General features: G+C 39.2%; 1 protein-coding gene across 2 annotated transcripts in view; it reads left to right on the top strand.

Moving 5' to 3' along the window:
• The window catches only part of ITPR2 (inositol 1,4,5-trisphosphate receptor type 2), a 466,150-nt gene that overhangs the window by 28,498 nt on the left and 414,501 nt on the right, over window positions 1–23,151 (top strand). For both annotated transcript variants that reach the window (XM_023644092.2, XM_023644091.2), the window contains exon 2: window positions 6,800–6,870. In XM_023644092.2, coding sequence (XP_023499860.2) covers window positions 6,800–6,870 — 71 coding nt within the window. The remainder of the gene's footprint in view (window positions 1–6,799; window positions 6,871–23,151) is intronic.

The following is a 23,151-nucleotide window of genomic DNA, read 5'->3' as shown; positions in this document are numbered from 1 at the left end:
GGTTTAATTTTTTAAAACCTCATATTTCAAATGGTAAACAGAAGTTAATTTAACTCTTGTCATCATGGACAAGTAAAATGTGAGTACAGCTACCACTGAGTTTGATATGTTGCATCTGTTTTGCATTTACAAGTTAGAACAATTTTTGGCAGAAAGTTTTGCAGTGAAGTTATTTCCCTCTTTTCATGATTTGAATTCTTTATGGCCTTGGGCAGGGGTCTATCCACAGGACCTATCAGATATAAGGTATGAAATTGGACATTTGTAGAACCTAGTATTTCCTGTTAAGATACTCTTAATTATGAGATAAACTAATTGGCATACAAACAAGAATCTACAACCTGAGATTGGCTCCTTATTTGGGCAACTTGAGTATTGGTAAGAAAAAATGTCCCTATTACTAAATGGCAAGATTTTAAGTTTTTAAAATATTGTGTTCTTAGACTATAGTGAATGAATAGAACAAAGTCACATACTAATAGTTTGCTTAGAATGAGAAAATAATGCATATCCTTTTAAAAAATAGATACTAAACAAACTTTCAAACTACAGTGTATAAAATATTATAAATGTCAGAATTTGTCATCGAAAGATGATACTACAAGGCAACTCTAATTACAAAAACAGGATCAGAGAAATGAAAAACCACAGAAATGGAAGGAACTTGTGAGATTACAACTGCTCCATTTAAACAAATGAGGCACAGAGAGGTGAGGTGACTAGCATAGACACAACTGGTTATGTAACGGCAGACCAAGGATCAGAACTGGAGTATTTTTTCTTCTGTTCCAGTCTACTTCTTTTTTTTTTTTTAAGATTTTATTTTTTCTTTTTCTCCCCCAAAGTCCCCCTGTACATAGTTGTGTATTTTTAGTTGTGGGTCCTTCTAGTTGTGGCATGTGGGATGCTGCCTCAGCGTGGCTTGATGAGCGGTGCCATCTCCACGCCCAGGATTCGAACTGGTGAAACCCTGAGCCGCCTGCAGCGGAGCGCATGAACTTAACCACTCGGCCATGGGCCAGCCCCTCTAGTGCTACTTCTAAAGGAAGGTGAAAGGAGTTGAATGCTGTGCCAGGGTTATGGGGGCTGTGGTGATGGTGGGTGGTGGGGTTGTGTGGGGAGGAGGACCAGTTTACATAAGAAGTCAGAAGTTGTAGCTCAGGGAGAAATTCGTATGAGCAGCAGAGTAGAAATCCCAGAGCTGAGGATAAGGTTATTTGGATAGATTTCTGAAAGTACTTTAGAGGCACTCCATCATCCTTAGGAACCTAGCCACAATCTTAACTCACTTTCTTTGTAAAAGTATTTAATAACGTCCATTGTAGATTCTCCACCTTCTCTCTCCCACCGAATTCATTTTATTTAAATGGGCTTCAGAGTCATTTTGTTATTACTTAATGGTACAAGGATCAAATATGTGTGGTAAGCAAATGTCAGGAAAATAATACACTTATTTGCGAAGTATTCAAGGTAGAAATGCCATTTATGGCTTCATGAGGAAAAAGACAAGCTAACATCCACCTATTAAGTGGCTTTTTCTTTGCAGTTGGTGGAATAATAAGGGACTGGAGACCAAAAAATAATTTGCTTTCCTTTGGAAATCTATTTAAAAATCAGATAGCCATGTATTTTTATACAATAATTTATTTATACCTCATTATATTCCTAAAATACATGCTATTTTTGTTGTTAGGGTGCCAAGTCGACTCCGACTCCTAGTGACCCTGTGTACAGCAGAGCGGAACCCTGCCTGGTCTTTTTGCACCACCCTCTCACCTTCTGGTGCTGTATCGGACAATGTTCTGCTGCTATTCATAGAGTTTTCATGGCTGTTTTTTTCACAAGTGGTGGCCAGGTCCTTCTTCCTAGTCCGTCTTAGTCTGGAAGCTCCGCTGAAACCTGTGCACCATGGATGACCCTGCTGGTATTTGAAATCCTGGTGGCGTAACTTTCAGCATCACAGCAACACACAGCCACCACAGTATGACAACGGACAGATGGGTGGTGTGGGTCCCTGAGGAAATGAACCCGGACTGTGGCTGTAGGAGTGCTGAATCTTAACCATTAAACCACAGGGCTGGCTATATGCTATTTAGTTTTGCTTATTTGTGCCTTCCATGTAAATGGAATTCTGTAATGTTTACAAGTTTAGGACTTGGTTTTTTTTAGCTCAGCTTTATGTTGTTGAGTCTTTCAATGCTGTTGCATGCAGTTGCAATTTATTCACTTTTTAATGGTTATCCATTGTGCGAAATTATTCGTTTAGTCATAATTTAGTTATCCATCTGTTGTTGATGGACATTTGGGTTTTTCCAGTTTTTGCTGTCATGAACAGTGCTGCCTCAAACACTCTTGTGCATGTCTCCAGATGTACGTTTGCAAGACTTCTTTAGGGGGTATAATATATCCAGTTAAAGTCTGATTCAAATATGTTTTGATTCATACTCATGTGTAAAATCATTCAGGGCCAGACCTGTGGTGCAGCGATTAAGTTTGCACGTTCTGCTTCAGCGGCCCCGGATTCGCTGGTTTGGATCCCAGGTGTGGACCTACGCACAACTTGTCAAGCCATGCTGTGGCAGGTGTCCCACATATAAAGTAGACAAAGATAAGTGTGGATGTTAGCTCAGGGTGAGTCTTCCTCAGCAAAAAGAGGAGGATTGGCAGCAGACGTTAGCTCAGGGCTAGTCGTCCTCAAAAAAAAAAAAAAAATTATAAAAAAAAAGAAAATCATTCAAAGTAGTTATTGAAATCTCCTTATAGATACCTTGGAAAGTCTAATAGTTGAATGATGTTTTTCTTATAAATTAAAATGAACAAATTATTTAGAGTTGTAACTTTATGAAGAGAAGATAGATATGAAGTAGAATAGGTTTTATGCTAGTTGAGTTTCAGTGACAGATTGAGAATTTTAGGCTAATACTATAATTGCCCGTTTGGCTTACTTGCTGATTCAGATGTGAGAAAAATAAATGCAGCCCATTAAAAAGTGCTCTAATATTTTGAGTTGAAAGGTGCTATATGAGATGTTGTTATTTAGAGCAGGCTACCTCGGCCATTTTCAGGATTTGCTAATTTTGGTAATTTTCTGAGACATATCTGGATGGGGAATATTTCTGACTCTTTCTTTCATCTACTATTAGGCAACCATTTGTTGGTTCCAGTTATCTTTACTCTTTATGTGATCTACCAAAAATAACATTTTGATTTATTCAGTGATTCAGAAAGTCATTCGCTCAATTAATAATTATTTAGCACCTTCCATGTTTGAGGCCTAATACTTAAAGTTGGGCATATTATGGTGAGCAAAAAAGAAATGTGCTGATTCTCTTGAAGTTATAATAATGGAGTTGTAGTGTTATAATTTATAGGTAGAGAAGTACGTATAAATGCGAAATTATGATGGAGTGTGATGTTATATTGATAGATGGTGACCTAAGGTACTGTGGGATTGCAGAACAGGTATTCCCAATCCACTTAAGGATGGTTAGAGAGCTTTTGAAAAACAGACATTCTTAGTCCTGATCCCCAGAAATTTTGATTTTGTAGGTCTGGACCAAAGGAACCTTTTGTTGTTGTTAGCATTATTATGATTATTATTATTTGAACTCCCCATGTGATTCAGCCAGTTAGCTGAATTTGGGAAACACTGTTTATGAGTGATTAAAATGGGGCAGTAATCATGACAGGGTCTCTAAATCAATTAGCTAGGGATGGAATAGATGATTTTCAGATGATTTCTGTTCTTAGGTCAAAGGTTGATCTTTATATTTGTCCCTGTTCAATTGTAAATTCTTGTCCTTAGGTTATAAAAGTTAACTGCCCCAGTGGTGGATGGGAGAGCCTGGCTTATCAGCAGTGCACATGAAAAGGACCTAGAATTGTTGGTTAGCTGGAAACCCAATGAAAACCAGAGGTGGGCTTGACCACCACAGAAACTACTATAATCTTAGGATGCATAATTGTAAGCTTAGTATCAGAAAGAAGGAGGTGAGTCCCTTGTCCCCTGCGCTTGCTGGTGGCACATCTGTATTCATGTGGACAGTCACTAGGATCACATTTAAGGGGGATGTTGGCACTTGGGGTGTATGGAAGAATATTGAGCTCCTTGGTAAATATCCATGTGGGGAAGAACTGGAGAGAAAATAGTCTTGTTCCAACGGGTAAAAGATACCTTAGCCTATATAGTTCGAGAAGGAAGAACTGGGACCAAAAAGGGCAAGTTATTTGGGAAGTAAGTCTCATTTATTCATTGACTCACTTATTCATTTAACAAATATTTATTTAGTATCTACTGTAACTCATTCTAGTAGATGCCAAGGATAAAATGGCAAACAAGATGGATTCAGTCTTGACTTCATGGAGTTACAATTTATTGGAAGACCCAGACAATTAAGCAAGTGATAAGAAAATGTGTTAAGTACTGTGGTGGGAAAGACGGTACTATTTCACCTCCATAAAAACACATTTCTAGTATTAATACTGTCAGAAAGGTGGTAAATGGTAAAATCTGCCCCTGGAGGTATTCATGTAGAGGCTGTTGGGGCTATTGGAGAAGTTGTGCCGATAACTACCATTAAAATCCTGTTTAACTTTTAGCATCCATGACCGTATATGTCTGCATAACAGATCTACTCCTTGCTTCTTTCCACCCTTCCTATCCTGTCCTTCTTTTTCTTCCATTCTCCCCGAACTCAGTTGCAATTCTTTAAGTCTACGTGATGAAATGATTGTCTTAGTGATTTTCAACGAGGTTTGCGTGTAAGGAATAGGACACATTCTTAGGACTGAAGTGACTCTTAATTGTTATGTTTTTATCTGGACTACCAGGTAATTGAGGCTAGGTGTGAGTGTTTAGGTAAATGCAGTGTGATCTAACTTACAGCTTTAGTTTTTCCCATACCTCTTGATGGCTAGCCCACACAGTTGGGGACTCTTGGGGCATTGTAGTGGGAGCCTGTGTTTCTGTGGGAATGGAGGGGCACAAAGAATAAGTAGAATGTCAATGCCGTTTATTATGTAACTTTTATGTGTCTAAATAAGACTATGATTTCTTTTAATCATTTTGTTTTAAATTTGTAACGTATCTTAACTAATAAGAAAGCTGATCTTTTCCTTATAGTGTGTTTTTTAAAAATGTAAATATTACATTGTGACATTCTCCGCACTCTGAGTCTTGCACATTCAATGTTGCAGGGTGAAGTTGGATATTGTGGAGGTTTGGGTTTCCTTTCTCTTGACCCAACGTGACTTCCTGTTTCTAAGAAAACAGTTTTAAAAACTCTTAAAAGGAATTTCTTGCATGCTTGGCAGCTCTCGTAAAACCACATTTTTGTAAACCAGTGTGAATGAGGTATATAAAAAAATCAAACAAAGAACCATATTGCTTGATCCAAGTAACATTTTGTTTTGTGGAAACTGGATCCCATGGAAAAGTCTAGTGATTTAGGAAGTGTCTCCTTCCGGTAACCAGATAAACCAGGAACCAAAAGTTTCATTTTTAATTTGATTAATCATCCCCCTAGTTCAGGGGACATTTGATCACAAATTAGGCTTTATTCTGTGCTGGAGTTGATGCATACTAGTGAATCTGATTAACAAGTTTTTTGAAAAACAGTTGCAACTGGAGTGTCTCCCTTCAAATGAATTGAACAACTTGGAACTAATTCACATGCCTTCTCACCATACCCTAGAAAAACCCCAGTTATTCCCACCACACAGTCAATGGAGAAAAGGCATGTTAGTCAGTCTTTGGTGGTTAGATGTTCCTCTTTGAATGGGGGAGGTTCATGTCTCCTGGCTGTCAGATCAGAGATGTAGCTTCTCTCTCGGAATTGTCCTAGAGATTGGCTTCTCGTAATATTTTAGTAGGGATTAAACATGTTTTTGACTACAAAGGCAGTTTGTCGTTTGATTATATTTGTTGAGTACCTAGTATGTGTCAGGCACTCTTTTAGAAGCAGACAGTATGGTGAGGAATAAGGCAGGCAACGTCCTTGATGCTATTTATCTATTAAATAATCATTTAAGGGCTTACTATATGCCAGAAACTGTACAAGTTATTTTACAGATATTGAGTCTTGTAGTCCAATGCTGTGTATCTAATGCTACCAGTGCTATGAGGTGGGTACACGTAGCCTTATTTACAGGTGAAAAGAGGGAGGCCCAAAGTCACCTAGCTAGAAAGTGGCCAAGCCAGGGTTTCAACACAGGATGAGTGCTCATAACCACCCACTCTATGGTCACTTTGTAAGCCTGACCTCAAACGCTTACACATTCCTTGTAAAACAGAACAAAACAAAACGTACATATAGGAAAAAAAAAAAAAAAAAAAGAAAAGAAAAACTATAGGTAATCTGACCACTGTTAATGTTTTGGTGTTTGTGTTCCATTTCTTATATGTGTATGTGTAGAGATGTGTGTGTGTGTGTGTATGTGTGTTTAAACATATATGATATCTTATTGATGGGTTACCACTTATTTTCACAGTCTAAATGTTTTGTGGGCTAGTGCATTTTTAAATAGAATTTTAAATAGCTCTACGGCGCTTTATGGTTTGCCTACATCAGGATTTATCTAACCTGTTTCCTACCCCTTAACAGTGTTTCTTAATTTTCAATTTCAAAACCGCTGTTTAATATCTTTATAACAAAATCTTTTCACAAATCCATGATTATTAGAAGTTTCTTAGTAGAGAATGGTAATAAAACTCTTTGTAACTGTTTATACAATATTCACATGCAGTCTGTGCTTCATGAAGGGGACGATGTTAACAATGTAAACATGATTTTCCTTCTAGGTTAGTGGATGACAGATGTGTGGTGCACCCGGAGGCTGGAGACCTTGCCAACCCTCCCAAGAAGTTCAGAGGTAAGAAATAAATATATATTTTTTATTATGAGACCTAAGGGGGGGCCAAGATTATTTTTGTGTCTTAAAATAAGTAATATTAAAACTTTATTCAATGTGAAACTTTCGAATATAAATATATCCACTGAAAATTCTTTCAAAAATTTCCCCGTTGTTTTTCTTCTTTTACACATTGAACAATGGATTTACAATGACGAATAGTTTCAATTTTTGTTCTGCTGGATGATAGTCTATCTGTTGAAAGGAAATCTTGGTAATTAACTGGGAAAGGCCATTTTTCAAACCAGTGAATATAAACAAATAATATATATTTATGTATTTCTGTGACAGTTATACCATAAATGTTAGTGTTTCATTATCAGCTTTTTAATTTATCTTTGTAAAATCTCCAGGAGGGTGAGAGTGATGTGTCAGCTTAGCTTATAAAATATCACCTTGGATGATGTGCAATAGCTAACAATTGCCATAGAACTCCTTTCTCAGTATAATTTTAGAGATATAGCTTGATAACATCAATTGAGAAATTGGTTATGGTAGGAGACTGATTATTGTAACTCAACTATTACAAAAGAAGGATTAATGGAATCTGCAGAGAATCATAGACAACTGAAACCAGTAATTAAAAGCTTGCTCAAATCAATTTCCTAGTTTGTATGTACTTATGATAATAAAAATAATTTTCAAACAGCATTCATTTTGAACCCACTGTGTATGCCTTCCTCCTCACAGTGGTGAAAAGCAGCTGTCCTTAATAAAGGATAAGGCTCTGGAGAGAGAATCAAGGGAAGTTCCCCAGAGCCCCAGACCCAAGTCAGGCTGTGCTGGGGAAGGGAGATGCTTACCATTCGGTGAATGTTTCCCAGGTTTCACTCCCTGTGATAGGCACTTTCTACACAATTCTCATGAGACTGTCATATACATTTCATTTTCCCTAAACTCAGAAACTTGCAGAGAGAGTGAGAAGCACCATAAATGTCCTTTGAGTTAATTCGATTGCTTTGAATAAGAGATCCAAATTTCTTCCCAAGTGGAGAAATTGAAACGGGTTGTGGGAGTTACACTGCCCATTAAAAGCACCCATAAAACTACTCAGTAAGGACACTCCCCTGACCCCGGGCCAGTGAGGTCTTCTCACAATAAACAGTCCCTGCTGAGGATTGACTCACAATAAACTGCCGTGCGGGAGAGTCAGCCGTTGTGACAGACGGCCAAGAGGTGCTCCAGAGCAACCTGCCAGAGACTGTGCAATAAGTGTGTGGAAATGATCTCAGAGACAGAAGACGGTAGAGAAACCCTAATGAACGAGGGAACAATATGAAAAAAGAACAAACAGGTTCTAAAAAGTTGGAACTAGCCTATTACATAAAGATGAGGAGAGAACTAGTGCTTTGGAAGAGAGATCTGAGGAAATCACCAGAATGTTGTACAGAGAGATACAAAGAAGGAAAATATAAACAAGTTGTGAAAAGCTTGGAGGAGAGACTGAGAAGGTCCAGCAGTATCTAATCAAATTCTAGGAGAGGCTGGAGCAAATGGGAATGAGGCCATATGTAAAGAGATACGGGCGAGAACTTTCCTAAATCAAAGAAAAACACTATTCCTCGGGTGGAGGAGGCACATTGAGTTCAGAGTAGTGATGATAAACAAAAGCAAATCCACAGACTCTCCTTTGTGAACTGTAGCACGTTAAAGATAAAAAGAAAAGTTTTAAAAGCAAACTGGGACAACAAATCTGTACTCGTAACAGGAAAAAGCATGGGTTCAGGTTTTGACTGTATCGTTTGCTGGCTGTGTCGTCTTAAGTAGGTCGCCTAACCACTTTGAGCCTCAGAGCACATCTGTCATTGGCTGGGGGGAGTAGGGGTAGATAGTAACAAGAACAATGCCTACCACACAAGGCTTTGTGAGGCTTGAAATCTTTTTGGAGAATAAATATAAAAGTGCTTTAAGTCATTATACAAGTGATAGTTAAAATAGAATGGCATAGTGTGTTTCCTTTAAACGTATTTGACTCTACTCTTACATTATAAGCTCTTGAAGGGCACAATTTTCTTTTCTCTTTTTTCATTTCCCAGGCACAAAGCTTTGTCCATAGTAGACATCCAAAAAAAAAAAAAAAAAAGCCATTAGATGCTTTTCCATGAGAAGCCCAAATTTTCCCTGGGATCATGTGATAAAACTTCGTTCCCAGGAGTGCCCCACACTTCACTGCCACAAGCTTGGTAGCCTTGTTCCTCTGTCAGTCAGGGGAGATTAATCTTTCAAAGATAAGCCTTCAGGGTTTGTGGCTGCCTTTTTTCTTTTCCTCTTTCCCAGTGAAGTGAATTGTTTTAAAGTGCAAAGATTATTTTGGTGTATCTGAGGGAACCCTGGAGTAACAGCTGTGTCCCCAGCAGGTAATTATATACAGATACTTGGTGTCATTTTATTCAGCGGGCACTAGTTCAAAATATGAATCACTCAGGTGCTCTATCTGGCCCCCTGGAAGGCTGGCTTTTCCTATAATCTAGTACCTGAGGTCATTGTCCTTGCTGATTGGCTCTCATTTTCTACTTCTAGTTTAAGACTAAACTATTTATCTTATTCCACTCGTTGGAGAAGGAGAGTCCTTTGGAGTCCCTTTTGTCTTAAAGCTCTGACTCTTCTCCTGTGGTTCTTGGAAGCCCATCCTGATGGAGCCCCAGAGAATTCCCTGAGATGGCTTTGCCTCTGCCCTAGTCCTTACCCTGCCCAATAGCCATAAACAGACCTTGTTCTCCCAAGTGTCTCATCCGTTCACGTAGCTTGTCCTTTCACAGCTCTCGCATTTTACCATTCTCTCCCTGAATGCATATTTCCCATATTCCCTTTGGCTTTAAAAGCCATCGCTTTTTCATAGTTTTGCCTCCCAGAATCACCACCCCAGTGTTTCCAGGCTCCTCTGCCAAGTTTCCAGAGCACCCTCCCTTATTGTTATTTTTTAGATACATGAAGAAACAATAGCATATCAACAGTTCAGCTACACAGTTCCTCTTGCCTCAGCCAGATAGATGATATTCTCAAATTAATTTGAAAAGATTTTTGCTTTTTATACTCTATGATTTATTCACGTGAATGATAAACTTTTATAGCTTCTGGGTAATTAAAAGTAACTCTAGGACAACTCCTTCATTTTTTGAGTAAGGAGCCAAAGTTCCAAAAGGTTAAAATGATTCTCCCCGAGACGCACAATTATACGGTGAAATGTTCTCTTGACTGTGTCACATTGTCTAACCTGTGAACAGAGGAAGCTAAGTTTTAACAAATAAACAACTTCCCAAGGGTTATTAAAAGCCTGTCAGACAGCTAGTTTTCAGTAGAAACCACACTATCAGAATAATATTAACAGAAGCACAGTGGCTTTCTCTTAAGTGAGCGTAAAATTCCTTTAATGATTAAATATTCCCTATTTTTTGAAGATAAACTTTAAACTGGAATAAGTTCAGATGTACAGAGGAGTTGTAAAGGCAGTATAGAGAGTTCCCTTTCACCCACTTTCCCCTAATGTTAGCATCTTACGTAACCATGGTAATTTGTCAAAACTAGGACATTGCCATTTGTACATAACTATTGACTAAATTCCAGACTTTCTTTGGATTTCACCAGTTTTTCCATTAATGTCCTTTTCCCATTCCCAATACCTCCAGGATCCCATGTGGCGTTTAGTCGTCATGTCTCCTGAGTTTTCTCTGGTCTATGACACTTTCTCGTTCTTTCATTGTTTTTCATGACCTTGATACTTTTGAAGAGTGCTGGCCAGATATTTTGTAGAATGTCCCTCGGTTTGGGTCTGCCTGATGTTTTTCTCACGGTTAAACTGGGGCTGAGTTTTTGAGAAGAATACCACTGAGGTTAACTGCCCTTCTGCTTGCGTCATACCCACAGGATTTATCTTTTTTTTTTTTTTGAGGAGGATTAGCCCTGAGCTAATATCTGCTGCCAGTCCTCCTCTTTCTGCTGAGGAAGACTGGCCCTGAGCTAACATCCGTGCACATCTTCCTCCACTTTATATGTGGGACACCTGCCACAGCATGGCTTGCCAAGCAGTGCCATGTCTGCACCCGGGATCCGAACCGGCTAATCCCAGGCTGCTGAAGTGGAACATGCGAACTTAACCACTATGCCACCGGGCTGGCCACTGATTTATCTATTTTTTGATATACAATTTAACCCTCCTCCCTAACACAAAATTATAGCAGTTATTTTTGTTGACTTTATATTCTTTTGGTTTTTCTTTTTTTCTTTCCCAGTTCCTTTATGCACCTCTCCCTCCATTCTCTAGAAAACTCTTCTCTACTTTGGATTTTTCCAAAAGTCTATGCCTATTGATACATGTGCATTTTTTTTTTAGGGAGAGAACCTGATATAAATCAAAGCAAGAGAAGTTTGTGTGTCCTTTTATTACCATCAGGGTGATAAAAACATAGAAGTTATGGAGAACCCAGGAAGCCACTCCCCAGGGGGGCTGAGGCAAGAGAAGACAGCCCCTTGTCTTGGTTGATTAGATACTCCCCAGGGTTGGGCCATTTGGTCTTGAAAATTCCAGCTCTCAGATTCTGTGGTCACTTGACTTGTGACTATTTCACAATCCACCATGCCTGCCAGGTGGCCTCTTCTGGCAAGCAAAAAGTCCTTCTGAAGCAATAAGTCTGAATGCTTCAGGAATTGGGATAAAATAGAGAATTTCCCTGCATGCCATGCAACAATAAATAAAGCAAGTAGTGAAAATCAGGGGCTTGGGGGGCAGATCGACAAGATCACTTCTTTAACTCAATTCCTTTTCTTCAGATATTTCAGGGGAGTCCTTTTGAAGGCTGAAACTCTCACCTTCTGCCTCTACTCATGGAGCTTGCATGCTCAAGTGCAAAAGTGAAAAAGTCATCTTGGGGCTGGCCTGGTGGCGTAGTGGTTAAGTTCAGGCCCTCCACTTTGGTGGCCTGGGGTTCATGGGTTTGGATCCTGGGTGCAGACCTGCATATTGCTCATCAAGCCCTGCTGTGGCAGCGTCCCATATACGAAATAGGGGAAGATGGGCAAAGATGTTAGCTCATTGACAATCTTCCTCAAGCAAAAAAGGAAGATTGGCAACCGAGGTTAGCTCAGGGCCAATCTTCCTCACCAAAAAGAAAAAAGTCATCCTGCTAGTTTGTAGCTTTGACTTTTTATGTAGTTGAACATGTCAATCTTGTCTAATAGTGATTCTTCAGTATGAGCCAATTATAAATAGTTCCTCTACCAGCTTAACAATTGCTTTATTGAATTTCTTCAGATTTGGTGTTACTGTAATTTTTTTTTTGGTGGTGCTGACTAAAATGACGAACATTTATTGAGCATTTAATACATGCTACACTGTGCTTGAGCCTTCCTGTGCCTTATTATTTAGTCATCTTAATAACTCTATACAGTCGAAACTGTTACTATCCCAAATTTGCAGTTGATAGAGTTAAGTATAAAGAAGTTATGCAACCATCTTAAGGTCCCTGAGCTCATTAGTGGTAGAATTGGGACTCAGCCCAAGTTTGTCTGACTCCAGTGCTGTTTGTTTTTAACCATTATAGCATACTGCCTCTTGAATTCTGCCCTCCTATAAGCTTTATCTGTTGGTCCTGCAAGGCCGCATAGATTAAATCTAATCCCTCTTACACATAATAGCCGGCAAGTATTTGTTTAGAATGATCCTATTTCTGTAGATCTTTTCTTCTACAGTCTTAATTTTTAAAAATTCCTTCACCTGTTACTAGCTACAAATTCTTTAGTGGTTTCTCTAGTCTTCCTACTGCCTTGTTTGTTTTCTAGTTTGTCTCCTGTTTGTCAGTGTAATTCTTAGTGGCGTAGAAAGAACTGAACATAGTACATTTGGGTGCAGTCTGATGAGAATCTGGCTCTTTTTCAGGTGCCACACTTGTAGCCCAAGATTTCTGGGCGGGGAATCCCTAAGTCACCTCCAACTGCTAGTCAACCCAAACTGCTGATGCTTTTTCATTGGCATCTCTGAGTCTTCATTTCCTTCCTCCTGGGCTGCGTGATTGGCACTTTGGAACCAAGTGGAGAATGTGTTACAGTTCATCTTAGTAGCAATGGCTACTGCCAAAGTCTCTCTCTCTTTTCTGGTTTTTTTTTGAATCATAACTCTCATCTAAATTATTTATTTAAATTCCCAGCCTCATGACATCTTGAAATTTGTTAAGTTGATAAAAGGTATATGCATGATCCTCTCATTTCATGTGTTACTTCAATGTTACTGATTATATCTGAGGAGAAATAGATTAGAATGGTGTCAGTCAGACTACCTACAAATCACACCTTGGAAGACTCGGATGGAGGTAATCAGTTTGGGAGGTGATCCCTGGAAGCACAGATTCCGAAGTGGGGGAGAGTGAGCCTAAAGGAAGAATAGGCAATAAAGTGTTCATTAATGTCCACCACTATGGCAACTGGAACTCAGTCCTGCTGTGGCCCTCTAAGAAACCGTGAGGAACAACGCCTCAGAAATCTCCTACCCAAAGACAGAGAGGCTGGGGCCAACTTCCATCCTCTGTGAGTTGTGGGTTGCCCCTGAGGGTCTTATCACCCCCTTCCACAGCACACTTCTGGGTTGTTGCTGCTTGCAGGTGAGCAAGTTCTCCAGGTGTCAGGAAAGCCCTCATGAAGAGAAGAAGAGAGATTGCAATTGGAGGCTGCCGCTTGCTGAAAACTGTCCACTGCAGTTGTTAGTGAACTTGGGCCTGAGGACACATGTCCACATGACTTGTGCGTGCTTAGAATTTGCACCTCTTTCTTTGAAAGACCTGCAATTAGATTCTAAACCGTATGATGGAAAGACTGTGTTAGCCTGTGCTCTGTTGAATTACCAAGATCATGAACAGTGTTTTGTGTATTGTTGAGGCTGAATTAATTTTTGTTGAATTAATGAATAAAGTTCTAGAAACAAATCGTAACTCTTAAAGGCAATATAATTTCAGTTCGGTCATCAGATGCTTTTTTTGGGGTCCTCATACTACCTTATCATGTAACATAGTTACTAGCTGATTGCTTCTTTTATGCCAAAGCAATGTGTAGACTTGTTATTTTATTATAGTCTTAAATTCTATATGTCTAAATTTAAGTCCATTGGTGTCAAATGTGCATTGTAACATGTAAATCTGTAGTGTAACTAGCAGCAGAAGAAAACTTCTACGTATATTAAGTGAAGTTTTCTTAGGTTGTAGGATTTTGTAGTTTGCTGCTACTCAAAGAAAAAAATTGCAATGGATTTCCAAGCCAACAATTACAAAATTCATACTAAAACATGATTAAAATTCTCCAGTTGACTGTTATTGCTGTGTATCATGATCCTGTGTATTTGTGGTAAGTCATCATATTAAGAACCTTCTTCAGCTAATCCCCGATTACTAAACTCTTAAGGGACAGTGGAAATTGGGTAAGTTTACTCTTCTCAGTGAGGTTTCAGAGAAGGACCAAAGGATGAAATGAAAATAGGTTGCTTTGCCTCGTTGCTTCTCCCGTTGAAGCTGGTCAGGATTGTAAAAATGCTTGCACTTTAAGATACTTTAGTCTCTATTGGAGGCAAGTTGCGGTAGTTCTGGATGGTCAAGTAGGACAATTTTAGTTCTCATGGATTGCTGATTGTGAGTGGCAGCACTCACACAATTAATTGTGTGTCTAAAATGTATATGATGTATAAGGTTTGATTTGTGGCTTTAAATTGTGAATTTTAATTCTCTTCCTTATGAGTAAGGAGTGACGTGCAGAAAATTAACACCTGATGCCCGTGGTTTAGTAGAGTGAGAACAACTCTCTGACTCCCTCACTTACTAATCATGTGTCCTTGGGCCAATTTTCCAGAGCCGCCAGCTGATGTGTAAAAGTCTCCCTTCCAATGGTGTCTAGGAAGTTAATTGTATGTTTAAATTGCTTGTAAGTACTGAATAAATACCTTTTGTCTGTATTTCAACTTAATAGTCAAGACTCCTCTTTCCAAGAATAGAAAGTCCTATATATTGAAATTCTTAACTTTGAGTGCTTATGATGGCCTTTATCCATGTTGCCTTATTTTATTCTTAATAGACCCATTTTACAAATGTGGAAACCACACTTTAGAGAAGTAACATGCTCAAGGTCACACAGCTAGTAGGTTTGCAGGTTTGTTTGAAGCTGGTGTTTTTCTGCAGTATAAGGTCTTGGGTACATCCAGTAGAGATTTATTGAGTATCCACTGAGAGCAATGCAGTGTGTGAAATAGCTACTCAGGTTTAAACGAGTTAGAAATGAATGCTGATCTCAAGGAATTTATAATCTAATGAGGGAGAAAAGATGTGTATATAAATAGTAATAGCACAAGGGAGAAAGTATTAGGCTAAATAAAAAGGTGGTGCAGGTATTGTGGGAGGATGGAGATTCTGATTTCCTGTTTGGAGAGATGAGGAATGCTTCTTAATTAAGAGAGCATTTGACCTGTAGTTTGAAGGATTTGTACCCTTGGGGAAGGGATGTCTAGGTTTTTCAGGCCTACTATGCGCCTTTTCATGAAAGCAGCTCCGAGGGGAATAATTGGTGTGCAAAATTAAGTTGTATTTCCTCTTTAAACAGTAACAGAATGTTTGGTATTCTTTTGAGTATAATACTGAGATGAAAGTGCCAAGGCTTTACCCCAGTAAATTTGGTCCTGTGCAGTAAGTAGGCAAGTACATCAATGACAACCAAATGTGACCAGGACTATGCTAACACCACTGCTGCTAATCATGACCATTTATTTAGTCCTTACTGTATGTCAGGTAATGTTCGAAATGCTTTATATTCTGTTAATCCATTTAATCCTTACACAACCCTAAGAAGTATGTATTATTATTAAGATATTATTATTATTTACATGTATTAGATAAGATGCTATAACAGAAATAAGACAACAGCAACAACAACAGAAACCAATGGCTTATATAAGATAGAAATTTATTTCTCTTTCATTTAATAGTTTCTAGGTGTGTGATCAAATACTATCTTAAAATTTTACCCTCCTCAACCTGGCTTCCAAAGTTGCTCCAATAGTCACCATTTCCCAGTCAGCAGAAAGGGGCTAAGAAGAAAGAAGGGTAAGAAGATTCTTCTTTCAGGGGGACATCTGGAATTGCATATATTGCTCCTACTCATATCTCATAGTAACATAGTCTGTTGGGTTGAGAGATGGTCCTCCAAAAGATAAGTCTACATCCTAATAGCCAGATGCTGACTGTTATCTTATTAGGAAAGAGTCTTTGCAAATGTAATTAAGTTAAAGATCTTGAATTACCCAGGTGGGTCCCAAATCCAATGACAAGAGTCTTTATTAGAGACAGAAGAGAGGAAGACACACACACAGAGGAGAGGCCATGTGAAGACAGAGACAGAGGATGGAGTTGTAGGGGAGGAAGAATATTTCCTCTACCCACTCTAGGTCCTTCTGGCTGGGCTACGAATTAAATTGACATGAGACGGAATAACAGGAGAAAATCAAACAAAGCTTTATAACATGTATACATGGGAGAGACTCAGGAAAACTGAGCAACTCACCAAAATGGCAGAGGCTCTCATCTTAAATACCATCTTCAGCTAAAGACAAAGGAGGATATTGGGAGTAGTGGTTTAGGACTCAAGGGAGTAGAAGGCAATTTACATGGAGATGGAAATGTGTATGGGCTAACTACAGACAATGTGACCTGAGAGACACGTTTTACATTACATTACAGTTATCTTACGGCATTAGCTCCTTCCTCGAACAGGCCCTTCTATTTTAAATTCTTTTAGGCAGTTAGGGAGAAGGTCAAAGTTTCTTTCAGAGTTTTTTGTTCTTAAAAATAATGAAGCCAAAGAGACACATTTTGGGGTGACCAATTCTGATCCCCCACAGAGTCATGTTGCCACAAGCCAAGGAATACCTGGAGCCATCAGAAGCTGGAAGAGGCAAGAGAGGCGTCTCTCCTAGAGCCTTCAGAGGGAACGCGGCCCTGAAGACTCCTTGATTTTGGACCTCTGGCCTCCAGAACTATGAGAAAATAAATTTCTGTTGTTCTAAGCCACCAAATTTGTGGTAATCTGTTATGGCAGCCACAAAAAACTAATGCACATGGCTACATCTTGCTTCAAGGAGGCTGAAGAATGTGTCAGTGGGCTGGCCACAGCCATGTGCATACCTAAAACTCAAGAGTTCTGTTACTCAAAAGAAGAAGAGGATGGACATTGGGAGGAAGGGGTAACAGTCTCTGTCACATCCCATTTTATAGATGAGGAAATTGAGGTACAGAGAAGTTAAGTAACTCGCCTCAAGGTCATATAACTAGAAAGAAGCAAAACTTTGATTGAAATCCAGATTGTTAACCACTAACTATACTGCCTTTAAGCCCAAGGGGCTACAGAAGCACAGAGAAGAGGATTGTAATTGGCTTGGGAATTCAGAGGAAAAATGGAGGTGAGCTGGAGCTATGGAAGAATGGGCACTTGTCAACCAAGTGGAGAGGAGGAAATTGAGGAGAAAGAGCCATTTCTGGCTGAGGCACAGAGGCGTAGAGTAACATGACCCATTTGTGGTTGTGGCTTTTAAGAATGTTTAAAGCTTAGGAGAATTGGAAGAGTGGTGCAGATGAGCTTGGAGGAGGGTCCCGGTGCCTAATGGCCTTGTGTGCCACACTGACACATTTGATTTTTCTGATAAAGATAGTGGAGAACTATCAAAGGATTATAAGCTGGGCTGTGACATAAGCAGAATTGGAATTTTGAAAGACTATTCTCTTACATGAAGAGGTTGACTATGTAGGATGAGATATCAACTAAGAGACTGTTAAAATAGTTCAGCAAATTTGATAATGGACTAAGACAGTAGCTATGGATGGAGAGAAGGGGATGCATTTAACCATATTAGGACTTGAAGATTAATTGTATGTGGGAGTAGGGTGAGAGGCGGGGGTGAGGGAGAGAATGTGTTCTGGAATTCTCCCAGGTTTCAGATTTGGCTGTTGTGATAGACATTAGTAACATTTACTGAGATATAGAATATAACATAAACTACTTGATAGGGGAGAGTAATTGTGTCAGTTCTCTGTTACTGTGTGAGAAACACCTCCAAACTGAGTGGCTTTCTCAGCATCCCTCTATTTAACTCATGAATGTATGGGTTCGCTGGCTGATTCTTTTGTTTTGAGCTAGCTTGGCTGATCTTTGCTGAACTTGCTCATGTATCTGTGGTCACTTGGCAGCTGGATGGTCTAGGATGGCTTCATTCATGTGTCTGCTAGTGGATAGGTTGTTGATGGGGGCGGCTGGGCCGTGTATCTCTCATTATGTGGCAGTCTGGCTCAGAGTCTTCAATAGGGATAGTGTCGTGAGAACAGCAAGAAAGGACAAACCTTAATGCTCAAGCACTATTCAAACCTCTCCTTCTGTCACATTTGCTAATGTTATATGGCTAAGTTCAGATGCAAAGAGTGGAGAAATTGACTCTACCTTTTGATGGGAGGAGCTACAAAGTTACTTGCAAAGGGACATGCATACAGGGATGGGAAGAATTTATGGCTGTTTTGCAGTTTACCACGGTAATGAACTTGGTTCTGGCATCATTTCTGCCAGAGTAGTAGATCTAGAAGATTGCTGGATATGTTTATGTGGAGGCTCAGGAAAGAAATCTAGATGGAAAATACAGATTTGAAATTTACTAGCCTGTGGATAGAATTTAAAGCTGTGTGAGTAAGGAGAAAAGAGTACCCTAAATGGAATCCCTGGGAATACCAACATTTAAGGTGCCCAAAGAAAACATAACAATATCAAGAGCCACAATAAAGTTTGTTGTTGTTAGTGCCGTGGAGTTGATTCTGACTCCTAGTGACCCTGTGCACAACAGAGTGGAACCCTGCCTGGTCCTTTTCCACCATCTTCTCACCTTATGGCACTTTATCAGAAAATGCTCTGCTGCTATTCATAGGGTTTTCATGGTCAGTTTTTTTGGAAGTGGGTGGCCAGGTCCTTCTTCCTAGTCTGTCTTAGTCTGGAAGGTCTGCTGGAACCTGTCCACCATGGCTGACCCTGCTGGCATTTGAAATATTGGTGGCATAGCTATCAGCATCACAGCAACGTGAAGCTGCCACAGTATGACAACTGACAGACCGCAATGAAGTACCACTACAAAAATGGCTAAAATAAAAAAAATACTGACAATGCCAAGTGTTGACAAGGATGTAGATCAACTAGGACTCTTATACATTGCTGATGGTGTACAAAATGCTACAGCTAGTTTGGAAAAGAGTTTGGCAGTTTCTTATAAAGTTAGACATTCACATACCATATGACTCCAAAATCTTACTCTTCAGTATTTGCCAAAATCAATGAAAACTTAAGTACACACAAAGATCTGTGCATGAATGTTTATAGCCAAAACTGGAAACAATCAAAATCTCTTTCAGCTGGTGGATGGATAAACAATACGTGCAATGGTGTATCCGCATAATGGAATACCACTCAACAATAAAAAGGAATGAACTACTGATACACCCAGTAACACAGATGAATCTCAGATGCGTTATGTGTTATGCTAAGTGAAAGAAGCTAGTCTCAAAAGGCTGTATGACTCCATTTATGTGCCGTTCTGGAAAGGGCTGACGCAGGAGAGGTGAATCTAGCCAACTCAAGCTAGAATAGCCCTGAGAGGGAAAAATAGCCCTGAGGCTGTTAGAGCCAGTTGATCCAGAAATACTCTCTTGACTTCATTGGAAAAAAATGAAGTCTCCCTACTCTACACTTCTGTGACTTTTTTTACCTCCAATGGTGGCTATATGGGAAGATGGACAAAGACCTTATTTATTCAGGACTCTTTGTCTCTCTGGGTCTTCATAGGAAGGTCCTTGGTGAGGTCTTCAGATGTTTACATGGTCCAGTGTTAATTTTTGGGAAAAGAATGATCCTTATGATAGTACAACAAAGTACATTTTAATCGTTTTATAGGATACTTGCTATTCTAAATGATATGGAGGGTTAGACTATTTGTGCCTATTCCATATTCATTATTAACTTTGTATTTGCTGGGAAAGTAATCCTAATTATATTATTCCAGTGGAATTTCCTATGGGAAGTGCATTCTTTTTACAATATAGTTTTTCCAGGGGTATGTTGTGGTGAGAAGCACGGACTATTTGTAGAGCTGAAACTATGGCTCATTCAAAAACTCTTAGGGGCCAGCCCTGTGGCCAAGTGGTTAAGTTCGTGTGCTCTGCCTTCGGTGGCCCAGAGTTTCGCCGGTTCTGATCCTGGGCGCGGACATGGCACCACTCATCAGGCCACGTTGAGGTGGTGTCCCACGTGCTACAACTAGAAGGACCCACAACTAAAAAAAATATATATATACGACTATGTACTGGGGGGATTGGGGGAGAAAAAGCAGGGGAAAAAAAAAACTCTTAAAAGAATTAAATAGTAGCTATTTTAAAATAAACTATTTCCCTTATCTTCTCTTATTTTGTCATGCATTAGGCATATTAAAAGGCATATTAAGAAGTCAGATCACTTCGGTTTTCATAAGCTCTATAGCATAACTAAAGTATCCCCAGTGTGGGGGAGTGTGTCATACATATAGTATTTGTTATTTTAAGTGGAAGTGTGTGTGAATTAAGATTGTACTTCTATGGTTTATGGTTGGTGGGACTTACTTGTTTTCCTCTTCTGAGTATTAAATAAATTAATAAAAATTATATTTTGTTTATGAAAGTCTCTGTGTATCTCCATAAAGCTGACGAATCATTAACTTATTCAGGCTTCCACTAAGATAAAAGATTGATTTGTACATTGTGTATTCAAGTCCGAGTCACCTGCCTTTTCTTCCTGGGTGTTGATTTAGCGAGTGAGCAGTTTAAAGATCTTCTCTGATCAGGTGCGCTTGTTTACATTTTGTGGTTTTCAGGGTAAACAGAGTAATTTCAGAATAAAGCCAACATTGCTGGCGGGTGGCAGTGTTTGCTTTACAAATGCTCGGCAGTAGTTTGGAAACTTTGTCTTTTAGAGAATAAGATAGGTAGAAACCTCATCATAGCCCTCACATGTGGAGGTTCAGCCTCAGTTGGTGAGGCACCGCTTGGCTCACCCTTGTTCTTCTTGAGCCTTACTTGCCCTTTTTTAGCTGGACACACCGACAAAGAGAGGTTGATGCCCTGAAATTAAAGTAATGGGTCCCCAGGGACTCACTGAGTCTTGGTACTTCTCTAACATTTTGGTCTATGGCTGTGATTGGTGTGTGCGTGTGTGTGTGTGTGTGTGTGTGAATCTTTCACTGGATGGCTTAGAGGTGGGTAAACTTAAATTTCCAGAGGCTCTCAAGGGCCATGAAGAACTGAAAGATGATAAGCTCCTTTAGAGAGTATCGCATCTTGGAAGCATAGGTATAGGTAGGCTAAAAATGGTTTTTAAGCTAGCGTTATTCTAAACACGAAGCTTCAGCTCTGTTTGGAAATAGAGCTGCAGAATTTGTCCCTCTGGTTCTATTTAGTTGTATGTGTGGAGCACAAATGCAGCTTTAATTGTTGTAAAAAGCTTCACAGTTAGGCAACTTGTATTTGATTATATCTGCATAATTAAAACCTTGATGTGGATAAGTATTGGAAGGAAAGGAGTTAAAGTTAATGGTAAGGTTAGGTTGGGAGCTGGGTTGTGTAATGTTATCATATAAATGAAAAAAAATCCAATACCGGAAATGTTACGTTAGAACAACAGTGTGACTGTCCGGTGGGCATATGTAAAAACAAAGCAAAAAGCAACTGATTGAGGGTAATTCATGTTTTGATTTAATAACAATGGAAGTCCTTTAATTCCTGTTTCTTTTTCACCTTGTTTTCTTTGTGTTTATTTGGCCAGTGTTGTTAGTAAAGTTCAAGGCAGGTATCACCACTAATTGGCTTACATATTCATAAGCCAGGAGAACAAGCTAGTTCTTTCACTCTTACACAAGAGATAGGTAGCACTCTTTTAGAGGCTGCTTTGGATATTTTGCCTATTCCTTCCTTGCCCTCCTAAATACAGTTTATTAAACAGCCTGGAATTCAAGGTTTCATTTCTTAAATCGTCTAGTACATAAACAACCCAGAAACATTGACTTAGTTAAATAAAACCTTTGGGACTTGGAAACTGATTGCTTTTTGCAGAGAAAACAAAAGCAACAAGGAGCATTTATTGCATGTGCCCTGTGAGCCATATTGTCATGGAGCATCACAACCACGCCAGCTGAAGACAGTCCCCCCGTGGTGGCCCTGGGCTGTAAGAGGTGGTCAATGCAAAATGTGAAGTAGGTAACACAAGAAGTCATAGGACAAAGACCTGCATATAGTTCTCTATCTTGGAGTGTCCTCAAGATCCTTTTGGGAGGCTCTGCAAAATCAAATTGTTTTGGTAAGGACACTGAGACATTATTTGCCTTTTCCACTTTGAGTTTTTCTTGAGTGTACAGTGGAGTTTTCTAGAGGCTACATGAAGGGTGATGGTGTCACCTCTCTGTTGGATAATTAAAAATGTGCTTTTGTTTTATTGTGTTGTGAATTTCTCAGTTTTAGTTTGTCATACAGTAAATATAGATAGAAACAGCCAACAAAACAAAATCTCTTTGGGGTCTTCAGTAATTTTTAAGATATTAAGAGGTCCTGAGACCAAAAAGTTTGATAACTGCTTGCTGGAGGAACAATCAAGTAGCAAGAGTTAGGAATGAGCTTGACTGAATGATGGGAAAAGGCATATTGTCTTGTCCATTGTGTTAGGAGCAATGAACAGACAAGGAATAGGCAAGAACTGTGGTCAGGGACAGTAATTAGAAATCAGAAAGAAGATGCACCAAGGAGGCAGGACAAAATGAGGGGGCAGGAGAAATAGCTATTTTCTGTGAGCTTTTTGAGAATCAGTTTTGTATCCCTACCATGGTGCCAACACCAGGATAGACCTTTGGTGAATATTTGTGAATGACTGAATTGATAAGTAGAACCAAATAAAAATCTGAGAAACATATGAGATGCAATGTTTATCACAATATTACTTACAGTGGAGGAAACTTAAATATGCAAAAAGAGGAAAAAGATTTATACATTATGATGTATCCTAAGTGGGAATTTAATATTTATTGTCAAGTAATATTTAATGACATTAAAAAATATGAAGTGGAAAAAAGCTTTATGTGAAACTTTATATATATGGTATATATCCTGTATACAGTTGTGTGCTGTATAACAATGTTTTGGTCAATGATGAATTGCAGATACAACGGTGATCCCA

The sequence above is a fragment of the Equus caballus genome, chromosome 6 (genome assembly GCF_041296265.1).
Source record: "Equus caballus isolate H_3958 breed thoroughbred chromosome 6, TB-T2T, whole genome shotgun sequence".
Classification (NCBI taxonomy): Eukaryota; Metazoa; Chordata; class Mammalia; order Perissodactyla; family Equidae; genus Equus; species Equus caballus.
Note: the sequence above shows the minus strand (reverse complement) of the source record. Positions and strands in the feature narration are given on the sequence as shown.